At 40.3% G+C, this 20,771-nt stretch overlaps 1 protein-coding gene and 1 non-coding gene across 2 annotated transcripts in view; both read left to right on the forward strand.

The window, feature by feature from the left end:
• Positions 1-20,771, forward strand: part of RTN4IP1 (reticulon 4 interacting protein 1) — a 54,275-nt gene that overhangs the window by 30,914 nt on the left and 2,590 nt on the right. The window contains 1 exon segment of the mRNA XM_020976950.2: positions 3,127-3,219. Within this exon segment, the coding sequence (XP_020832609.1) occupies positions 3,127-3,219 (93 nt within the window).
• On the forward strand, positions 8,293-8,399 carry LOC144458004 (U6 spliceosomal RNA). Its single transcript, XR_013487568.1, has one exon. It is a non-coding gene; the product is annotated as a U6 spliceosomal RNA (small nuclear RNA).

A 20,771-nucleotide genomic window follows, 5' to 3' on the forward strand; every position in this document is an offset into this window, starting at 1 on the left:
GATAACCTCAATATGTACCTGGTCCAGTCTGTTGCCTTTTACATCTTTGTTCTCTTTAGTACCAATTCTATTTCCTCAATAAACATGTCTGAGGCTGACATTAGGGTCTAAGTATGGTGGTTCTACCACCCTTCATGGAAAATAGGGTTTGTTAAAATAGTTTTCACAAAGCTTTTCCATTTTTGTGTTTGTAGTTCTTCTCATTTTTGTCTTTTGCTGTCCTTGGAGATGATTTTGTTTAGTTGGGTAGCTTGTATAGCTTTCTTTAAACTGGCTCTCTCTGTTGCTTCACTCTGCTCTTTGAGATAATAACTGCTCATAAATTGTCCATCATCCTTTTTCATAAGGTTTTATAAATTGATATTCTGACCTGGTGTTGACTTTGGCAATCAATTCTGTCAAGTAAGTCAGTTGTTTGCTGACAAAGATGCTTTCTGGGCTCTTTGGAACTCCTTGTTGGGGCAGTTAATTCACATTGCTTAAATTATTGGGTGAAATTATTATAGTTGATGTTTATGTCATTTATGATATGTTTTCATTTTAAAACTTACAATATTTCGTTAAAATACTTCAGGATTATGTCATTTCTAATGTTCAATTTGAACATTTTAAGCAATTTAAACAAAAATTGAGAAGTTGATTGTATGCAATTGTGCTTTGTACGTAGTAGGCAATAAATGATTGTTGATTTGAGGAAAGCCTTTATGGCTATTTAGGTATAATACTTTCCTCCCATACACATTTTTTAGCCTGTTATCGATTTAAGGTCTCTGCCCTGGAAACACTCACCTCTGACACTATTAGTTCTTATCAACTTGAGTTAAGGTTTTTGTGATGAAAACTCCTGCCTCATAAGAATGGTAATGAGACTTGACTTTCCTTGCCATTCTTATCTTGGAAATACTTTTTTTTTTAATGTAGATTCAGGGCTAAATTCAAACCAGTGACCTAGAAATCCTCACTAATAATAATACACAAAAACCTGTGCATAGAATTGATCAATCAAAAGTGTTTACTAAGTGCCAGGCACTGGGGGTGAAAGGACAGAAAATGAACTAGATCCTGCCCTAAAGACACTTCCAGTCCATCAGGGAAACAACACGTACACATATAAGTATAGACAAAGTAAAGACAAGGTAATTTGAGTGGGGTGGCCCCTGCAGGGAATCAGGAATGGTGTCATATGTAGCAAGTGGCATTTGAACTGAGTTTTGAAGTCAACTGGGGGTTCTGAGAGATAAAGTGGGGGTTGGGAGGGGAACTAGGAAGGGTGACAAAGGCACAGAGATAGGAGGTAGAATGTTGTGTGAAGAAGACAAAGGCTAGGTAGATGCTTGTTGACTGAGTGATAGTTTTTCTGAACCACAGAGTGTGTGGAGGAAGGTGATGTATTTTTAATAAGTCCGGAAAGCTAGGTTGGAGCCAAGTTATAAAGGACTTTAAATGCCAAACAGGAGAGTTTATATTTGGTCTCGAGGTATTTGGCAGCCACTAGAGTTTATTACCAGGAGAGTGACAGGATTAGCCCTATAATTTAGTAATATTCCTTTCGCAAGTCTCAGAAGGATGGTTTGGAGAGAGGAGAGACCAGATTCAGGGAGACCAGTTAGGAGGCTTATAAAGTAATCCAGGTGAGGGGCAGTAAGGGCCAGAAGTAAGATGATGGCCAAGTGAGTGAAGAGGAAGTGATGAACATGAGAGATCTGAAGATATAATTGATAAGATTTGACAGATGGTTAAATAGGTAGTTAGGTGGTACAGTGGATAGAGTACTGGGCCTGGAGAGTCAGGAAGACCTGAGTTTAAATCCAGCCTCAAAATACTAATATCTGAATGACTTTGGGCAAGTTACTTAGCCTTTATTGGCATCAGTTTCCTCAGCTGTAAAATGGGGATAATAATAGCATCTCCCTCCCAGGGTTGTTTTGAGGATCAAATGTGATAATATTTGTAAAGTGCTTAGCACAGTGCTTGGTAAATGGTAGGTGCCATGTAAATGCTAGCTGTGAAGATAATGATGTTGGTGATGTGAGCTTAGTGAAAGTGAGGAGTCAAGGAAGACTGTGAGGTTGCATACCTGGAAGACTAGAAGAATGATAGTACCCTCCACAGAAACAGGGAAGTTGGAAAGATAACGAATTCTGTTTTGGACATGTTCGTTTTGAAACGCCTGCAGGATATCCTTGGAGAAATGACCATTTCCCAGGTGAACAGTGGGCAGTGATGGAGACTGGAACTCAGGAGAGAGACTGGGGCTGGATATGTAGCTCTGAGACTCATCTCTATGAAGAGATTTAAACAAATGGGAGCTAATGAATTCATCGAGAGAGAGTATGTAGAGAAGGGAAAGAAGAGAGCTCAAAGCAGATCCTTGGGCTGTACCCACAATTGGGTGAGATATATCTATATCTATATCTATATCTATATATAGATATAGATATATATATATGATGATCTAGCAAAGGAGCCTGGGAAGGAGTAGTAGAAGTAGGAAGGAATGACTTACAAATCTCCTGTTACACATTAGGCACTGTGCTAAGTGCTTTACAAGTATTATCTCATTTGAGCCATTCACAACAACCCTGGGAGATAGGTGCTATTATTATCCCCATTTTACAGGTAAGAAAACTGAGGCACCGAGAGGTTAAGTGACTTGCCCAGAGTCACACAGCTGTTAAGTGTCTGAGGCTATATTTGAACTCAGGTCTTCCTGAAATTAGGCCCAGAAGAGGTAAAAGGAGAACCAAGGGAGAGCACTGTCACAAGAGAGAATATCCAGGTTGAAATGTTCAATAGTGTCAAAGCTACAGTGGTCAAGAAGCGTGAAAACTGAGAAAAGTTCATGAAATTTTTTCCATTAAGAGATTATTGGTAACTGCTGGTAGTGTATGTCGTTATAGGAATAAACTTCATCCATTCACTTACTCTTTTTCTTGAACTGAAGATGTAGTTAAGGATCCTGCGTGATTAAATACCAGTGTGAATGGGTTGTTGGTTTTGTATACTCAAGGCTTGCTTCATTAGCACTTAGCAACTATTTTTTCCCATATTTTCTCCTCAAAATGCATTTTCAGTCATTCTATCATCTTTTCCTGTACTTGACATTCTTTGCTTTGTTTTTCTTAGCATTTTTGTCAAGGAGTCCATTATCGATGGGGCTTTTTCGTGCCCAGTGGTGTGTATTTGGATGATATTGCAGAACTGGTGGAAGCAGGAAAGGTATGTGAACCATCCTCCCCTATCAATGTTGCTCATGTACCTCTTCTTGCTATAACTAATCGCTTATGTTGGAAATATGAAAACTTCCCAGGTCCTCATAGTTATAGAGCTATAGCTTGTGTAATTAACTTCCAGCCTTCCCTAACTACCACTTTCCCCCATTCCTCCCCCCCCAAAAAAAAAGCATTTAAATTTAGGAGTCTTTAGTGTCTCCAGGGCCAAAATCAAATCAGAATCTGAGTTGAAATGGACCTTGGAGATTATCTAATTCAACTCCATTTTATCAATGAGGAAACTGAGGACTAGAGAGGTGAAATGGTCAGACGGTTCATTAGTGGCAAAGCCCAGAGAAGAACTCAGATATCCCAATTCCCTGAATAGTATTCTAGCATTCTTTTCATTTCACACTTCTTGATCTCTGCAGCTTTGACACTGTTGAACACTTTCAACCTGGATATTCTCTCCTGTGTTTTTGTGATAGTACTCTCCTGTGGTTCTCCTTTTACCTGTTTTGGGCCTAATTTCAGGAAGACCTGAGTTCAATATAGCCTCAGACACTTAATAGCTGTGTGACCTTGGGCAAATCATTCCATTAAGTGGAATATAATTTTAAATATAGTGGTTTGTCTGGGAGGAAGATGGAAATCAGGAGACTAAGGGAGTTGATATGTTTCTCCTAGAGAGGGAATTTGGGTGTAGTAAAATGGCATATAGGTTTATCTCTCTGTAGGAAAGGGAAAAGGCTGAGAGTCCTGAGGTGGGGTCTTCAGAGAAGTTCTTCCTGATTTCTCCAGATAGTGAGAGTAGTTACCTAAAGCAGTTGGCCGGAATTGGGGGTGTGGTGAGTAAAATTCAGCAAAGGTGGACTGAGGCTCATTAATATTTTATTAACAGGGCATGAATCTTCCAATAAGAAATGGGCCAATGACTGCTTCAATTTTAAGCCAAAGACCCCAAGATGAAGACTTAACTAATTTTTAAAGTTTAGAACAAAGAACACAACAGGCTAGATGACATTATGAGGTTGAGGACAACATGATTGGTTACATAGCTGAAGCATGGCGGGGACAATATGATAGGTTAGAATCTGGGAATGGGAGCTAGCCACAGCCTCCCTCCTTCCTTCCTGTATTAAGAAGTATTCATTGTTTGAGTCTACCTGCAAGGTTAAAAGATAGTGGACTAGACTTCTTTGGATAGCAAACTAGACATCCTCGAAAGACAGTTTGGTGGTGTAAAGATGTTAGACTAGACTCCCTAATGTCCACCTGCATCCCCCAAGGGTAGCAAAATTCCTTGAGGCAAGACTAGAACAGTGATTAGCAAGAGAACTGGATATCTAAACTTAACTCATTACAGACAAGCTGAATTTCTGAACTCAATTCAGAGACAAAGAATCATGACTTAGGCAAAATTAATTAATTGTAAATAGTATCAATAAAAAATTATGCAGAATTAATTTAGTCTTCTCAGGGGAAAGATCAGTCTGGGACCTGTACTAAAGCATTCTTCCAATTGCAGGTTTTCATTTTGAAGATCCTTTCTTACTGCCTCAGGATTAAAAGCAATGTGTTCTCTTAGTATGTCTTGCCTACTTGACTATTTTCCCTGGAAGAGATGGTGGCCCTGGCAGTACAGGCCCATGGAATAGCTGGTGAAGCTACATGACCTTGATTGATCTCTCTTTACCTTATGAATTATTATCAGATTTAGTTGAAAGACTCCTTGAGAATGAAATTCTTTTTTTTTTTCTGAAGTAATTGGTTTTTTTTTAAGGCAGTTGGGGTTAAGTAACTTGTCCAGAGTCACACAGCTAGTAGGTGTCAAGTGTTTGGTCTGAGGCCGGGTTTGGACTCAGGTCCTCCTGACTTCAGGGCCGGTGCTCTATCCACTGCGTCACCTTGCTGCCCTGAGAGTGAAATTCTCCTTTTTGAAGTGAAGACAACTGAAATGGCCTTTTGATTAACACTGAAATATCTCTCGTATTTATCTTCTCTTCTCTATAACTACCACTCCCCTATTACAGGTGCTCATTACCATGTTCCTAGACTGTTGCTCTAGCCTCCTAATATGCCTTCTGCCTACATTTTCTCTCCACTCTGCCACTACTAGAGTTATCTAACTTATGAATAGATCTGTTCATGTCACCTCTCCAGAAAATCTCCAGTGGCCTTGTTGCCTGCTTGGCTAAGTTTAGGCTCCTTTCCCTGGCATTCCAGTATCTTTACAACCTGGAACCATTCTAGCTTCTCAACTTTGTCTCATATTGTTTTCTACTGTATACTCTAAGCTCTAACAAATAGGATTACTCTTTGTCCCAAGGATGTGACCTGTTCTTTCCTGCCTCTGTTCCTTGGACTGCATTGTTCTATATGTCTGGAATGTCATCTCTTCCTCTCTAGGCCTTTATAGCCCAACTCGGAAGGGTCATGTTCTCTAGGAAGTTTTTTCCTGATTTCTCCACTTTTTAATAATAACCTTCTCTTCTCTCTCTCCTCTCCCCCCCCCCACTGCCGAACTTCACCCAGCACTTTGTTTTACGCTTTTCATTGCATTTATGAATTATCTTGCATGATAATTATCTGGGTATGTGTACTATTCCTCTACTAGACTTTAAATTCAGTAAGAGCATTAATCATGTTTTATCTAATTTTCATATCTCCCCAGCATCCAGCACAGTGCTCTTCACACAGTAAATAAGCATTCTGGTTTAACTAAATGTTATCAGGTAGTGGTAGTGGTGTCAATGATAGGAAAAACTTTTGAGATTCAAGTTCAGCAATAGAGAATTAATGTTTTCTTCTTGATTACTTGGAAATCTAGAACCCATTGATAGCTTGGATTGTGACATTTTTACCAAAATACTTCCTGTGATACTTGAGCAATAATAGCAGCTGCCAACTACAAAGCATTTTCTCACTCTTATCTTGGATGTCTACAAAATGACTAAAGCTTCCTCCTTTGTAGGGTAGACACCAGAATATGAATAGACATCTTCACAGACCTTTCTTTCATTCATTATAGCTTAGCCTGAACATCACTTGTTAGGGTGGCCAAAAGCTATTGTTCTAGATAAATTTTAATGCTGTTGTTTTGCTTTTATATCATGTACATTTCCCAACGTATCCATCCTCTTTCCTCATCCCAGAGAGCCTTATAACAAAGAATAAAAAATAAGGGGTAAAAAAAATAGTTTAGCAAAGCTAACCAACACATTGCAAAAGTGTGTTATATAGGCCACTCCCCAGTTCCTAAACTCTACAAAGAAGCAGGGCAAACGCACTTTCTCATATCTCTTTGATGCCAGGCTTGGTCATTTTATCATCACATTATTACATTTCAGTTGCTTTGTTGTGGTTATTCCATTTACACTGTAGCCATTGTGTCTGATTTTTTCTTGCTTTTGATTACTTTATCTTGAATCAGTTCAGAGAAGTCTTCATAATCTTCTCTGCATTCTTCATATCCTTTCTTGCAGCAAAATAATGTTTCATTACGTTTATGTACCAAAACTTGTTTAGCCATTCCCCAATGGGTAACTACTTTGTTTCCTATTCTTTGCTACTACCAAAAAAAAAAACCAAAACCCAAAATCCTGCTTCTACAAATATTTTGGTGTAAAAGTATTGACCTTGGGATAGATTGCCTAGAAGTAGACCAAAAGCCATTTTTGTGGTTGCTCTGAGTTTCAGAAAATCATTGTTATTTGTTCCTTAGCCCTCTTATATGGTTTTGAGGCATCAACCAGAAATACTAATCTGAACTACATTTAATTGGGTCAGATATATAAATAAATGCCTAGGTATGACAACTCTATATAAACAACAAAGAACCACTATGGATTTTAAGATCTGGTGACATACTATATCTGGAGGGTTAACTTTAAAATATTTTCTCTGGACTTTTCCTTTGATTAGATAGTTTACCTCTTCATATGAATTATTGGCAGTGGGAAAGAGACCCAGTATGGAAAATCCAAAGCCACTTTAAAGATTTCTATGGGATAGGCTCTCAGGGACACTCATTCCTTGCGTTGATGGGTACCACATTTCATACTTTTGTTTAGGCTTTGGAAAGAGGTAGCTTTAGGAAACCACAGCTAAAACCTATGCATTTAACATTACTTCATTCAAGCTGAGTGAAAGATGGTTTATTCCTGTTTCCAAACCGTTTGGCTTGCTTTCCAAGTCTGAATGCCTTTTCCAAAATATTTGCCAAGTCTGTATGTGCAGGATGGAAACATGTATATGGATTCGATCTCATGACTATGAGGATTCTGTCCCAGGATTAAACATTACTCTGCTTCTGTTGCACTCTACTTAGTCTCCCAGAGGAACCATATTCTTACTTTGGTTGGAGTGTAGTTATTATGGAACTCCATTCCTGCCCTGTTACCTCCACTCCCATTGCTTACATCATTAGAATTAAATGAGGAAGTTGAATTTGATTAATATTTTAAGATCCCTTCAAGTTCTAAAATTCTGTGACTTTATATAGCCAGAGTACTGTGTTCCCCAACTCATTTCAGGTTTGTCTTGATTCTTGCCAGGTATTCAGATCATAATATGCTTACATGTCTACTCCTTTGTACTCAAAACGTAATTGGCTTTTCTCTATCTCAAGCCATTGTTTGTACAACAAAGAAGAAAATTGACTTCTCTGTGTTTACCTATCAAGTTTGGCAGGAGATTGATAGAATCGCTGAAAGGAGACATGATGGAAGGAAAGACTGTTCTAATGTATCCTCTTTTAGAGGAGAGCTACAGGAAGTAGACATGTTTGATCCTCTATTCTCCATTTTTAAAAAAGGGTATTCTCACAAGGTTGTTTTGGCTTTTGACTTACCTACCTACTGCTTTAGCAGCATCTCATTTGTGTCTATGCAAGGCTATAAAAGTTGATATGAGAAACGAGATGCCATGTCGAGGTGTCCTTCAATAGCTGGTTATGCCATTCTTTCTCATCTGGTAAGGGCATTTAGTCTGTGATAAGAGGTTATTGTTTTCTTGGTCGTTTAATTTGGGAAAGAGACAAATACAAAGACATGTTTTGTATGGTAAAAATAAAGATTGTGTGCTTGCTTCAGCAGCACATATACTAAAATTAGAATGGTACAGGGAAGATTAGCATGGCCCCTGCACAAAGATGACATGCAAATTTGTGAAGTGTTCCATATTTTTAATGTAGAGCCTATATCAATTGCATGTCATCTTGGGGTATGGGTAGGAGAGGAGGGGGAGAAAATCTGGAACTCAAAATCTTACGGACGTGAAAGTTGAAAACTAAAAATAAATAATTTTTTTTAAAAAGTAAAGATTGTAAAATTGGGTGAAGATTTTTAAAGTTATGATCCCCAGCTATTCCACAGATGTGGTCTGTAGCTGATCCTAGGTTGTCACAGACTACTGCAGGAGAGCACAAGTTTTGATTGGTAGTGTCTACCAAGTTGGAAAGAATGAGAATATTTTCCCAGAGACAGACCAAGTCTGCTGCCCAAGGTCCGGACTATATAACCAGAGAAAGGCCTGACCTCCCAAAAATTGGCCACTTGATGGTAGATACTTTGGCTGAGAAAACTCGTTAACTGTTAAGAAATACAAAACCCTTTTGTGCTAACGTTGTGTTAGTGGCAGAGTAGTGGGAAGAGAGGGACAGATGTTTAAGAATCACAGTTTACAGTGAGTCGATACATTAGGGGAGGGAATGAACCAGATTGACATTCTCACTGAATAGTAAACCAGAAGCCATAAAGAAGTGGTAGTTAAATGGAAGAACAGCTCACATATGCTTTTAGGAGTCAAATGAAGTTAAGAGTTGATTTTATCCTATGCCCAATGGTACCAAGAAACCCCTTGTCATAGGACACCTGGTCATTTTACTTTTGCATGTTCATGAGAAGTGTAAAGTAAACAGACCACCATAATATTTGTAGTCAGGGCACCATTTTTTGCAGAGAAGGAAGAAGTAGAGAATTTTATAGACAACACCCCAAGATCTTCCACCACAAGTGAATGTTAATACTCAGTGACTTGCATGTGAAAAAAAAGACAAAGAAAAGTTGCAAAAAAAAAAGTTGAGAAATATGGTTCATGTTCTTCAACATATAAATGGTCAGAGAATGTGAAAAAAAGTTTCAAAAGGAGAACTGCAAACTATCAGCCACCATCTGGGGGGAAAAGGTCAAAAATCACTAAAGATCAGAGAAATACAATTTTTTTTAAGGCAGTTGGGGTTAAGTGACTTGCCCAGGGTCACACAGCTAGTAAGTGTCAAGTGATTGGTCTGAGGTTGGATTTGAACTCAGGTCCTCCTGCTTCAGGGCCGGTGCTTTATCCACTCCTCCACCTAGCTGCCCCAGAGAAATACAAATTAAAACAAATATGAAGAACTGCTTCTCACTTGTGGATTTGGCAAAGATGTACTCAGGTGGATCTGTGGGATGACAGGCACATTAACTTGCTACTAGAGCTATGAATTAATTGCTGTAACCATTCGGGGGGTGAGGGCAGGGTTGGGTCCGCTTTATTAAGAAAAGGTAATAAATTATTTACACTTTTAGAGCCAGTGAACCCATTACTAGATTTCTATCCCAAGAAAGTCAGTGATAGCAAGAAAAGAACACACATGCAAAAATATTCATAGCATTACTGTTTGGTTCTTTAAAGTTCATTCTATTTATTTGGTTTTTTTTTATTGATGCCTTTTGTTTTTGCATCATATTCATTTCCAAATATATCCCTCCCCCTACTTAGTAAGCCATCCTTTAGAACCAAGAAATTTAAAAAGCACGAACAAAGGCAGCTTAGCAAAAACTAGTCAGCCCAGTGACCATGTCTAGCAATCTATGCAGTTTCCATAATGTAGTTCCCCTTCTCTGTGATGAAGGGAAGGAGCTGGATTTTTTCAGGTCTTGTCTGGAGCCAAGCGTGATGCTTATACTTAATGTAGTGTTTAGTTTCTGGGTATTTTTGTTCTTTGCGTTTACATTGTTGTGATCACGTATATCCCTGGTTCTACTTCACTTTGCGTTATTTCACCCAAGTTTTCCCATGCTTCTCTTTTTTATTATGTTTGTCATTTCTTAAAATACAGCAGTACTCCATTTCTTTCAGGTGCCATCGTTTAGCCATTTCCTGATCGATGGGTATCTACTTAGTTTCCAGTTTTTTAAAACCACGAAAGAGGTAGCAGCACTATTTGCATTGCAAAAAGTTGAAAGCATATTGTTCCCAGTATTTCGAATGACTGGACAAATGGTGGAAAGTTATGGTGAAGAAAGTCCCACTTTTCTTTTTTCACTCTTCCAAGGACTGGTAACAGAGGGATCCTCCCCTCTCCTGCCACCAAAAAAAAAAATCCACAAAAGGGAGCACCATGCCACAGTAGCATTGATGAGCAATATCTTTGAGTGGCAGAAACAAATGGGGAAGGAAAGAAAAGAATTCCTTTTATGTTGTTGGCATAGAAGGAAGGGGATGTCTTAACCTGAGTGTCCATATTGTAGGGACTACCTCTGTTTGTATTTTATTTAGTGAAGAAAAGTGGGAGAAACTACATAGAATCCTTGTAGTGTATTTTGAATGTGTGCTTATGTTAGGGATGGCGGTACTGAGCAACAATAAAAGCTCTTGTGTAATAGACTTTTCATGGTATACTGAGAGGTGAGCTGTTATCAGTGAATATGATTCGATCCTCAGCTAGGTGGTACGTCTTCATCAGATCTAATCTGGCCTCAGACACTTCCTAGCTGTGTGAACCTGGGCAAGTCACTTAACCCTGGTTGCCTCACCTGTCAAATGAGCTGGAGAAGGAAATGGCAAACCACTTCATTATCTTTGCCAAGAAAACCCCAAATGGGGTCATGAAGAGTTGGACATGACTGAAACAACTGAACAACAACTGATTGAATCTAAGGTGTAAACAAGATGCTTTTTAACTATGTGACCTTGGGTAAGTCACTTCTTTTTTCTGAAACTCAGTTTCCTCATCTTTAAAACGCAAGGGTTGGAGTAGATGATTTGAAGTCCCTTCTAGCTCTACATGTGTGATTCCCACCCCACCCGCCCTCCCCCTGAGAATCCTGCATTAGAGGAGCTATAGCAGTGTCATCAGATAAATCATTCTTCAGTGTATGTCACCTCGCTCTCCCTAGGCCTGGATTTTCACTTTAATCCCCCAGTCCCTAACAAACAAGTGTTCTGGACTCCCTGCCTGATGTGTGTGGCTGTAAATAGTTTCTGTCTTATTATCTAGTTAATCTCCATTTGTTATCATATAGTCATCCAGCGGTGGCATCTACTCACCAGTTAACAGGAAGAATTTTGTCATTGTTTGCCTCTTACGGGAAAAGCTAAATGACTCATGGTCAGCCCTTTTTAGGGAATATTCACACAATAGACCTGATCAGCCATCCAGATTAAAGTGTTTAATACCCTAAATTGTTGGTATCATCAGTTCAGTATTCATGTAGTGCTGGAGCCAAAGGTTTTAGAGCAGGTCAGAGTTTTTAGAAAGGGGTAGTAGAGGAGCATGGGCATTTAATAGCATTGGTAAATGGTGTTCTAAGGGGCAGCAAGGTGGATTTAGGGATCGTCGTAGAGATCCCCGGTGCTGTTGGACTCATTTGGTTTCTCCCAAGTGTTAGGGATGGCTAACAATAATGACTGTTCTTGGTACCTCAGTATTTTCACCTACTGTCTGTTTGGATTCTCCTGATTGCTCAACTAATAATAGAGCATCTAAGATGATCCTTTTTGTTTATCTAATCTCCCTCAAAGGTCAGCCCACATGTCACCTTCTACATGAGGTCTTTCTTCATGTCTCCCTTTGCCGCAAAAAATCTACCTTGTTTTTATCTTGTACATATCTACGTACACGTTGTCTTCTGTGATGAAATGTAATTTTCGTGAGAGTAAGGGCTCTTTTATTCTCGTCTTTGTACCCTGGGCAGCTGGGAAGCTAGGTGGTGCAGTGGATAGAGCACTGGGCCTGGAGTCAGGAGGAGCTGAGTTCAAATTCAACCTTTGACCCTTACTAGCTGTGTGACCTCAGTCAGATCATTTAACTCTGTTTGCCTCAGTTTCCTCATCTGTAAAATGAGCAGGAGAAAAAAGTGGCAAACTACTGAAGTGTCTTTGCGAAGAAAACCCCATACGGGGTCATGAAGAGTCAGACACGACTGAATGACAACCCTTGGCAGCTAACACAGTGCTTCACATATGGTAGGTTTGTTGATTAATTATGTCTACAAGTTTACAGTTTAATTTTTTCAAATCCATTATCTAGTTTTAATCGCTCAGAAATCCTGTTAGATAGTTGGGCATCTGTTGTTATTTTATAGTTGAGGAAACAAGCTCCGAGAGGTGACTTACCTTGCCCAAAGTCGTTAAGGAGGTGAGGAGGGCAGTATGGAACTGGGATTTCTTCAATATAGAGAAGTCCCACCTACTCCAGATAGACAACTATTCTATAGTCTTAGAGTTTCCTGGGCCCCTGAGGCTAACTGATTTGTCCGTAGCTCCAAAGCCATCCACAGGCAGAACTTGAACACAGATCTTTCTTACTCCAAAGCCAGGCTTCTGTCCACCATGCCTTACTGCCTCTTACTCAAGGTCAGGCTCCCTAAATTACAAAACCTCTACTAGAGCCCAGGGCTTCTGATGCCAAGTACGTTACCCTGTATCCACTCCAGGGGTGTGGGCCAAAAAAGGAGACTACAGATTTCTGTTGTTAAGCATTTTAAGGGTTATAATCAGTCCTCGTATTTGGGGAACAGTCTGTCCTTAGTAACAAGAGTTCAGTTGTATCAGCCTAGTGCCTCCTGGGGCGCCAGTGATCTTCACCTAGTGTGACTCTGCTCAGTGAGAAAGACTCACTATGGAAGATGAAGGGCAGTCTATGGTAACTCTTCACGATCAAGTCAGTACCAGAATGTTCCATGGCTGTGCTTGGTTGTCTCATTCCTCCTCTTTGCAGACTTGAAAGTACCATGTGAATGGGTTAGCCCATTGGAATTTCAGACAGGGGCAGAAATAGCTTTTGGTGTATAAATTCACTTTGATTTTTCAGAATAGATTGCTTCCAGTTTTTTTAGAGAAGGCTTCTTTTTCCAAATGGGACAATATTTTGATAACCTGGCATAATGAATTAACAGACATTTTAGTGACTTCACAGTAGCTCCCATTATCAGGTTGGTGGGATGATAGTTGGAGTCCTGAACTTGGAATCAGGAAGATCTGAATTCAAATCTTGCCTTAGAAACTTACTAGCTGTATGATCCTGGGGAAGTCACTTAACCTCTTTCTGTTCAGTTTCCTCATCTGCAAAATCAGACTGATAATAGCACCTCCCTCCCAGCATTGTTATGAAGATAACATGAGGTAATATTTAAGTGCTTTACAAACCTTAAAGTACTATGTTACTACTCCTACTCCTCACATGATCCTCTGAGGTAGATTATATAAATATTGTTGTCCCTTTTTTTTAAGAGAGAGGAAAAAGGTGGCTTGCCCCAGCTCACCCAGCTGCTTCATTCCTGAGGCAGTCGGTCAACAAGCACCTCACTGAGTGCCAGGTTCTATGTAAGTGGTGGGGAATACAAAGAAGAAGCAAAACCTCCCTGCCTTCAAGGAGCTTACATGGTAATGGGCAGATGATATGCAAATGGGTGCGCAGATGAGGACACATGCTGAGCAAATGGAGGGTAACCTCTAAAGGGAAGGCACTGGGATAAGCTCACTACAGGAGGTGGCAGTAGAATTCCCTTGAAGAAAACCAGAGAGTCCTTGGGAGAGGTAAAGGAGGCGAGCAGTCCAGAGCTTCTGGTGTGAACAGCAGTGAGCAGAGCAGTGTGGTTAGACCGGAGAGTGTATACCCTGAGGGGAATATTGTGTAAAAATGTAAAGGTGGGTAGGTAGGAACCGAGTTCTGAAGAGCTTTAAATACCAAATAGTTTATATTTGATCCTAGAGGTCAACAGAATCACTAGAGTCTATTGAGCAAAAGAGTGACATGATCAGACTTATACTTTTGGTAATCTTGCAGATTATGGAGTAAAGAGACTTGAGGTCTAGCACACAAACAGAAGGTGATACGGGCATGGGGTGATAAGTGCCTGAGCCATGGTGGTGGTTATGTGAGTCTAGAGAAGGGGACATATGTGAGAGATAGTGTGGAGGTAGCAACAACAAGGCTTGTGCTAATGGGACATATGAGTCTAAGGAGAGTGAGTAGTCAAGGATGACACTCAGATTATACACCTGGGTAACTGGAAAGATGGTGTTGCCCTTGATACTTATAAGAAGTTAAAGAGAGAATTGAGTTTTAGGGGAAAAATAATGAGTTCTGTTTTGTACATGTTGCATTTGAAATACCTACAGGATACTCAGTTTGAAATGTATGAAAGGCAATAGTTGGTGGTGACAGAATGGAGGGAGCTTAGGAGAGAGACCTGGGTGTTATTTGCATGGAGATAACAATTGAACCTATAGTTGATGACACAGTTCCCAAGTGAGAGTGAAAAAGAGAAAAGATGAGGTTCCCTGGCAGAACCTTGGTGTACACCCAAAGGGGCTGGATATGTGGATAATGAACCAGTAAAGGAAACTGAGAAGTAGTTAGGCAGGTAGGAAGAGAGCCAAGAAATAGCAGTGTGTCACACACACACACACACACACACACACACACACACACACACCAACAGAGAAGAGAGAGTGTCAAGAAGGAAATGATTGTTATATAGATCTGGGAATTATCTGCATAGAGGTGATAATGAAACCCACAGGAGCTCAACAGTTGAGAGGGTGTAGAGAGTAAAAAGGAAGCAGGCCAAGGACAGAGTCACTAGCCCTCAGTTAGTGGATGTGACATGGATGGAGATCCAGCAAAGATCGAAAAAGTATAGTCAGATAGGGAGGAAAGAACCAAGAAAGAGTTTGAAGAAAACCCAGAAAGGAGAAGGCTTCCAGGGTGGAAAAGTAGTCATTGGTGTCACATGCTGCAGACCAGCTCAGACAGGATCAGGTTTGAGAACAGGCCATTAGATTTGGCAATTAAGAGACTGTTTGGAGAAGGCAGTGTCATTTGAATGATGAGGTAGGAAAGGATGGGGGAGGTTTAGATGGAAGTGGGGGAAGAAATAAAGGCATCAAGTATAAACGGCTATGCACAGGAGTTGAGCTGAGAAAAGGAAGAAAGATACTGGGTGATAGTGGGGATTGTAGGCTATTATAAGGGTTTTTTTTTAAAAATTATTAATTTTTTTATTTCTTTTTAGTTTTCAACATTTACTTCCATAAGACTTTGAGTTTTAAATTTTCTCCCCCTCCCCAAGGTGGCGTGCAATCTGATATAGGCTCTATTTACACATTCATATTAAGTATATTTTTACATTAGTCATGATATAAAGAAGAATTAAAACTAATGAGAGGAACCACAAGAAAGAAGAAACAAAACAGAACAACAAAAGAAAAGGAGAGCAGATAGCATGCTGCCATCTGCATTCAGACTCCATGGTTCTTTCTCCGGTTGTGGATAGCATTTTCCATCATGAGTCTTTTAGAGTTGTCTTACATCCTTGCATTGCTGAGAAGAGCTGAGTCATCAAAGTCAGTTATTGCACAACGTGGCTGTTACTGTGTACGGTGTTCTCCTGGTTCTGCTCATTTCACTCAGAATCAGTTCACATATATCTTTCCAGGATTTTCTGAAGTCTGCTTGCTCATCATTTATTATAGCATAATAGTATTCTATTACATTCATATACTACAACTTGTTCAACTATTCCCCAATTGATGGGTATCCCCTTAATTTCCAATTCTTGGCCACCACAGAAAGAGCTGCTATAAATATTTTGTACATGTGGATCCTTTTCATGTTTTTATGATCTTTTTGGGATACAGACCTAGAAGAGGTATTGCTGGGTCAAAGGGTATGCACAATTTTGTAGCCCTTTGGGCATAGTTCCAAATTGCTCTCTAGAATGGTTGCATCATTTCACAACTCCACCAACAATGCGTTAATGTTCCAATTTTCCCACATCTTCTCCAACATTTATCATTTTCCTGTTTTGTCATGGTAGCCAATCTGATAGGTGTGATGTGGCACCTCAGAGTCGTTTTGATTTGCATTTCTCTAACCAATAGTGATTTAGAGCATTTTTTCATATGACTATAGATAGCTTTAATTTCTTCCTCTGAAAACTGCCTGTTCATATCCATTTATCAGTTGTGGAATGACTTGTATTCTTATATATTCAGCTCAGTTCTCTGTATGTTTTAGAAATGAGGCCTTTATCAGAGACACTGGCTGTAAAAATTGTTTCCCAGCTTTCTACTTCTCTTCTAATCTTGGTTGCATTGGCTTTGTGTAAAAACTTTACAATTTAATGTAATTAAATCTTGTGAGATTTTTTTAAGAACAGGGAGACATAGCTTGTTTCTAGGTTACAAGGAAGCAGCCAGTAGATAGGAAGAGATGGAAGATTAGAGAGTGGAGATGATAGAAGGAACAGTCTGCTGGAGATGCAACTAAGAATACCTGTAGAGGGATTGATCTTTTCAAGGAGAAAGGACATATCTTCATCAGAGACTGGAGTGAGTGATAAAGCAGGTAGTGGGGGATGGTGTTAGGAATGGGAGATGAGAAGAGGGAACTGGCAAATGGCCTCCAGCTTTTAAATGAGGGATAAGGAAGGGTTTCTCACCTGAGAGAGTGGGTAGAAGAGGTGTTATGGGAAGCTTGAGAGAAGAGAGGGTTTGGAACAACTTCTGTAGTGACTAGGATAGAGAATCCATGAGGACTAGAAGGATAGCCTTGCTGCAGTAAGGGCCCAGTTGAGTTTGTGTAGCATAAATTTGTGATGGACCTAGTCAGCGTGGTTTTGTGACTTCCTCTAGCTCTGTTGAGCAGCATGTAAGAAGGAGCACTGGAGGGAGATGTTGGGAGTGGTCTGGGGCAAGGTGTGATCAGCAGTAGGAAAAGGAAGCAGGAGATTTGAGAGTAGAGAATAGTGGCTATCCCAGAGATTGAGGTTGGAAAGGGCTAGACAGTCATGTCAGAGTAGGGGTAGTGATGGCCTAGGAAAGTACTGAAGAATAGAGGGATTGGAGATCACAGTGAGGATACAGAGTAGGGTAAGGGCTCATGAAGCCTCCTAGTGAAAGATAAAGTGGTATGAGGGAATGTACAGCCAGTAAAAAGGGAAGGGGAGCCAGAGATGCGGCTACTTCAGGAGGAAGACAAGTCTCAGTGAGTGTCAGAAGATAAAGGGAATGAGAGAGGAAGAAGTTTAAAATGTAGAGAAGTTTGCTAATTATGCAATGGAAGTTTCATAGGGTTCAGTGAAAGGAGCAGGCACCTCTGCAGTGTGACCTTAGCGGGGTGAAGGTGATGGGTTGAGAATGAGGAGTTTTTCTTTGGCAGTTACAGGTTCTGAACCATTGTTATGAGGAGAGTGAGAATGGGGAGTGGGATTATGGTAACTATTTCTGAATGGGGCTAGATGCAGTACTCGTGAATAATCAGAGATCACCTAAGAAAGGCAGACTAAAAAGACTAGAAGGTTCAAGGTTTTCCAGGCTGTGGGAGGCCTCAGGAAGCCTACCTTATGGCAGGTACAAGCAGGGGGTGGGTATGGCCAGGATCAGGGAAGGGAGGTAGTAACATATCCCAGGGGCCCAGGATTGTGTTGTGTCATAGGGACACAACATAGCCACTGAAACAAGGAGACAAGATGGTGGCCTGACCCAGGGCCTTCAGCTGACCAGGACTGGTATCCAATCCCTTGTTCTTTCTATACCATTAGAAACTGTTGGGACAGCTAGGTGGTGAAATGAATGGAATGCTGGGCCTGGAGTCAGGAAGACCTGAGTTCAGATCCAGCCTCAGCTACTTACTGGCTTCCGGCCTCAGCAAGCCATTTAACCATTATTTGCCTCAGTTACCGTAACTGTGAAATGAAGATGTTAACAGCATCTACCTCTCAGGGTTGTCGTTATGATCACAGTGTGTTGTGAGGATCAAATGAGATAATCTTTGTAAAGCATTTAGTGCAGCATCTGGCACGTAGCATGTAAATGCCTGTTCCTTTCCTTTCTTTCCCTGTTACCTCTAGAGTGAAGGGATACAAATATCACACCCACTCACTCCTCTTTATGTGTCTTTTATCCCACTCCTTCACCTGTATAAAGAAATGTGCACATTTCCTTCCTGAAAGCTTCCCATCCCCGTGGATTGCACTAAGCCTTTGGGGACACCCTGTCTTTGCTGGTGGCTTTTCTTAGATTGTGCTTTTCCTCAAAAACCCACCTCTTTTCCAGACCTCCCTATTATTTTAGAAGGTACCATATCCTTCCAGTAACCCAGATTTGTAACCTCAGTGTCCCCCTCTATTTCTCACTCTCACTCACCTACTTAAGAAACTCCAACCAAATACAAGCTTCAAAACCTGGCCCCTGTCTCCCTTTCTAGCCTTACACGTTATCTCTCTCTCCCCTCTCTCCCCATTCCTTCTCCCCTTTATTCATCTTTTTCTTTCTCTTTTGCACTAGTCGTCTTCCATACCCAAAATGCATTGCCTCCTTACCTGCATTTCCTGGAGTCCTTGGTTTTCCCTCCAGATTCAGCTCAAGTTCTACCTTCTCTGTGAAGCCCACCGCTGAGAGTGCCTTCCCTCCCCAAACTGCATGTCTCATACACACTCTTATGTTGGGCATATACTTACACGTGGACGTGTTCTTCTCTTTTAGAATGTAATTTCCTTAATGCCAGGCACCTTTCCTCCTTCCTGCTTACCTTTTTATGCTTCTCTTGAGTCTTTCTGTCTCTGGAATTTAGCACTGTGCCTGACCCTTATAGGCACTTAGTATGTCCTTGGTGATGGATTGGCGGTGGAGTTGGAGAATGCAAGTAAATTTGGCAATCAATAAAAAGAGGGGATATAGTAGAAAGCACAGAATTCAGAATCACAAGTTTGAATCTGAAGCTCTGCCCCTTCTCCTTGTGACCTTGGCCAACCACTTATCCTTTCTGGGCCTCAGTTTCCTCATCTGTGAAACACGGGAGTTGGATTAAATTACTTCATTGGTCCCTACTAGCTTTACAGAGCTGTGGTCTGTTCTTGCTGTGGCTTGACTGAACTGAGTACTTTTATAGCTGGTTAATTTTTTTCTTTTAGTTTCATTTTCTGTCCAGCCATATAATTTCTTAAAGCATGCATCTTATGAGAGTAAATGGTCTGTTACCTTGCTTGTAATCAGCATAGCACTCGTAAAAGAAAACTGCTTGTAAAATGCATGGGTAGATTTTTGCCTTATGACAAATCTGTTTCTGCCCATGGAGCCTTCAGAGCTATTCAGTGGAAATACCATCCGGGTAATTATCGATTTTTATTTAAACTTTTATCTGGGTTCAGCTGCATTCCTGGAGGGGAGGAGGATGAGGAAGTTAACAAGTGTCTCATTTCAGAGGGAGGCTATTGACAGAATAAATGGCACATTAAAAATAATGAGCAGGCACTTGGGCATTATGAACAGGGTGTGATGACTCTCCTCCGGCATTCCAGCTGCCACCACCCCATACTCTGACATGGAGACCCTCTCCTGGCTTCCCACCTTGGACGGCAGGTGCCACTCAAAGCAAAGAAGCATCAGGAAGAGATTTTGATGCTCTAGGCATTTATTAAAATCTTTGCCCAGTGCTAGATGTCATGGAAGATACAGAAGTGATGGAAGCCATAGACTTTGCCTCAGGGACTTCATACTTCTGTTGGGAAGACAACCTATCCACTTATTTTAATTTTTTTTTTCCAATTGCATGTAAAGACAATTTTTATCACTTTTTTTTTAAATTTTGAGTTCCAAATTCTATCCCTCCCTCTGACACACCCTCCCCCCTTGAGACAGCAAGCAGTTTGACATAACTTATACATGTGTAGTCATGCAAAATGTATTTCCATATTAGTCATGTTGTGAAAGAAAACAGACCGGAAACAAGAAAAGTAAAGAAAGTTGGAAAAAATTTATGCTTTGATCTGCATTCATCTTTGTCAATTCTTTCTCTGGAGGTGGATAGCATTTTTTTTTATAAGTCCTTCTGAATTGTCTTAGATTATTGTATTGCTAAGAACAGCTAAGTCATTCGCAGTTGATTATTGTAATATTGCTTTTATTGTGTACACTGTTCTCCTAGTTCTGCTCACTTCACTTACCAGTTTGTGTAAGTCTTTCGAGGTTTTTCTGAAAGCATTCTCGTCATTTCTCATAGCACAGTAATATACCATCACAATCATATATCAGAACTTGTTTAATAATTCCCCAGTTAATGGGCATCTCCTCAATTTCCAATTCTTTGCCACCACAAAAGTAGGTGCTATAAATATTTTTTGTATATATAGATCATTTTCCTTTTTTCTTTTTTTTTTTAAATTTCTCTAGGATACAGACCCAGTAGAGGTAATGCTGGGTCAAAGGTATGCACAATTTTATAGCCCTTTGGGCGTAATTCCAAATTGCTTTTTATAATGGTTGGATCAGTTCACAAGTCCACAAACAGTG

Source organism: Phascolarctos cinereus, unplaced genomic scaffold (assembly GCF_003287225.1).
Source record: "Phascolarctos cinereus isolate Bilbo 61053 unplaced genomic scaffold, phaCin_HiC Scaffold_5;HRSCAF=322, whole genome shotgun sequence".
Classification (NCBI taxonomy): domain Eukaryota; kingdom Metazoa; phylum Chordata; class Mammalia; order Diprotodontia; family Phascolarctidae; genus Phascolarctos; species Phascolarctos cinereus.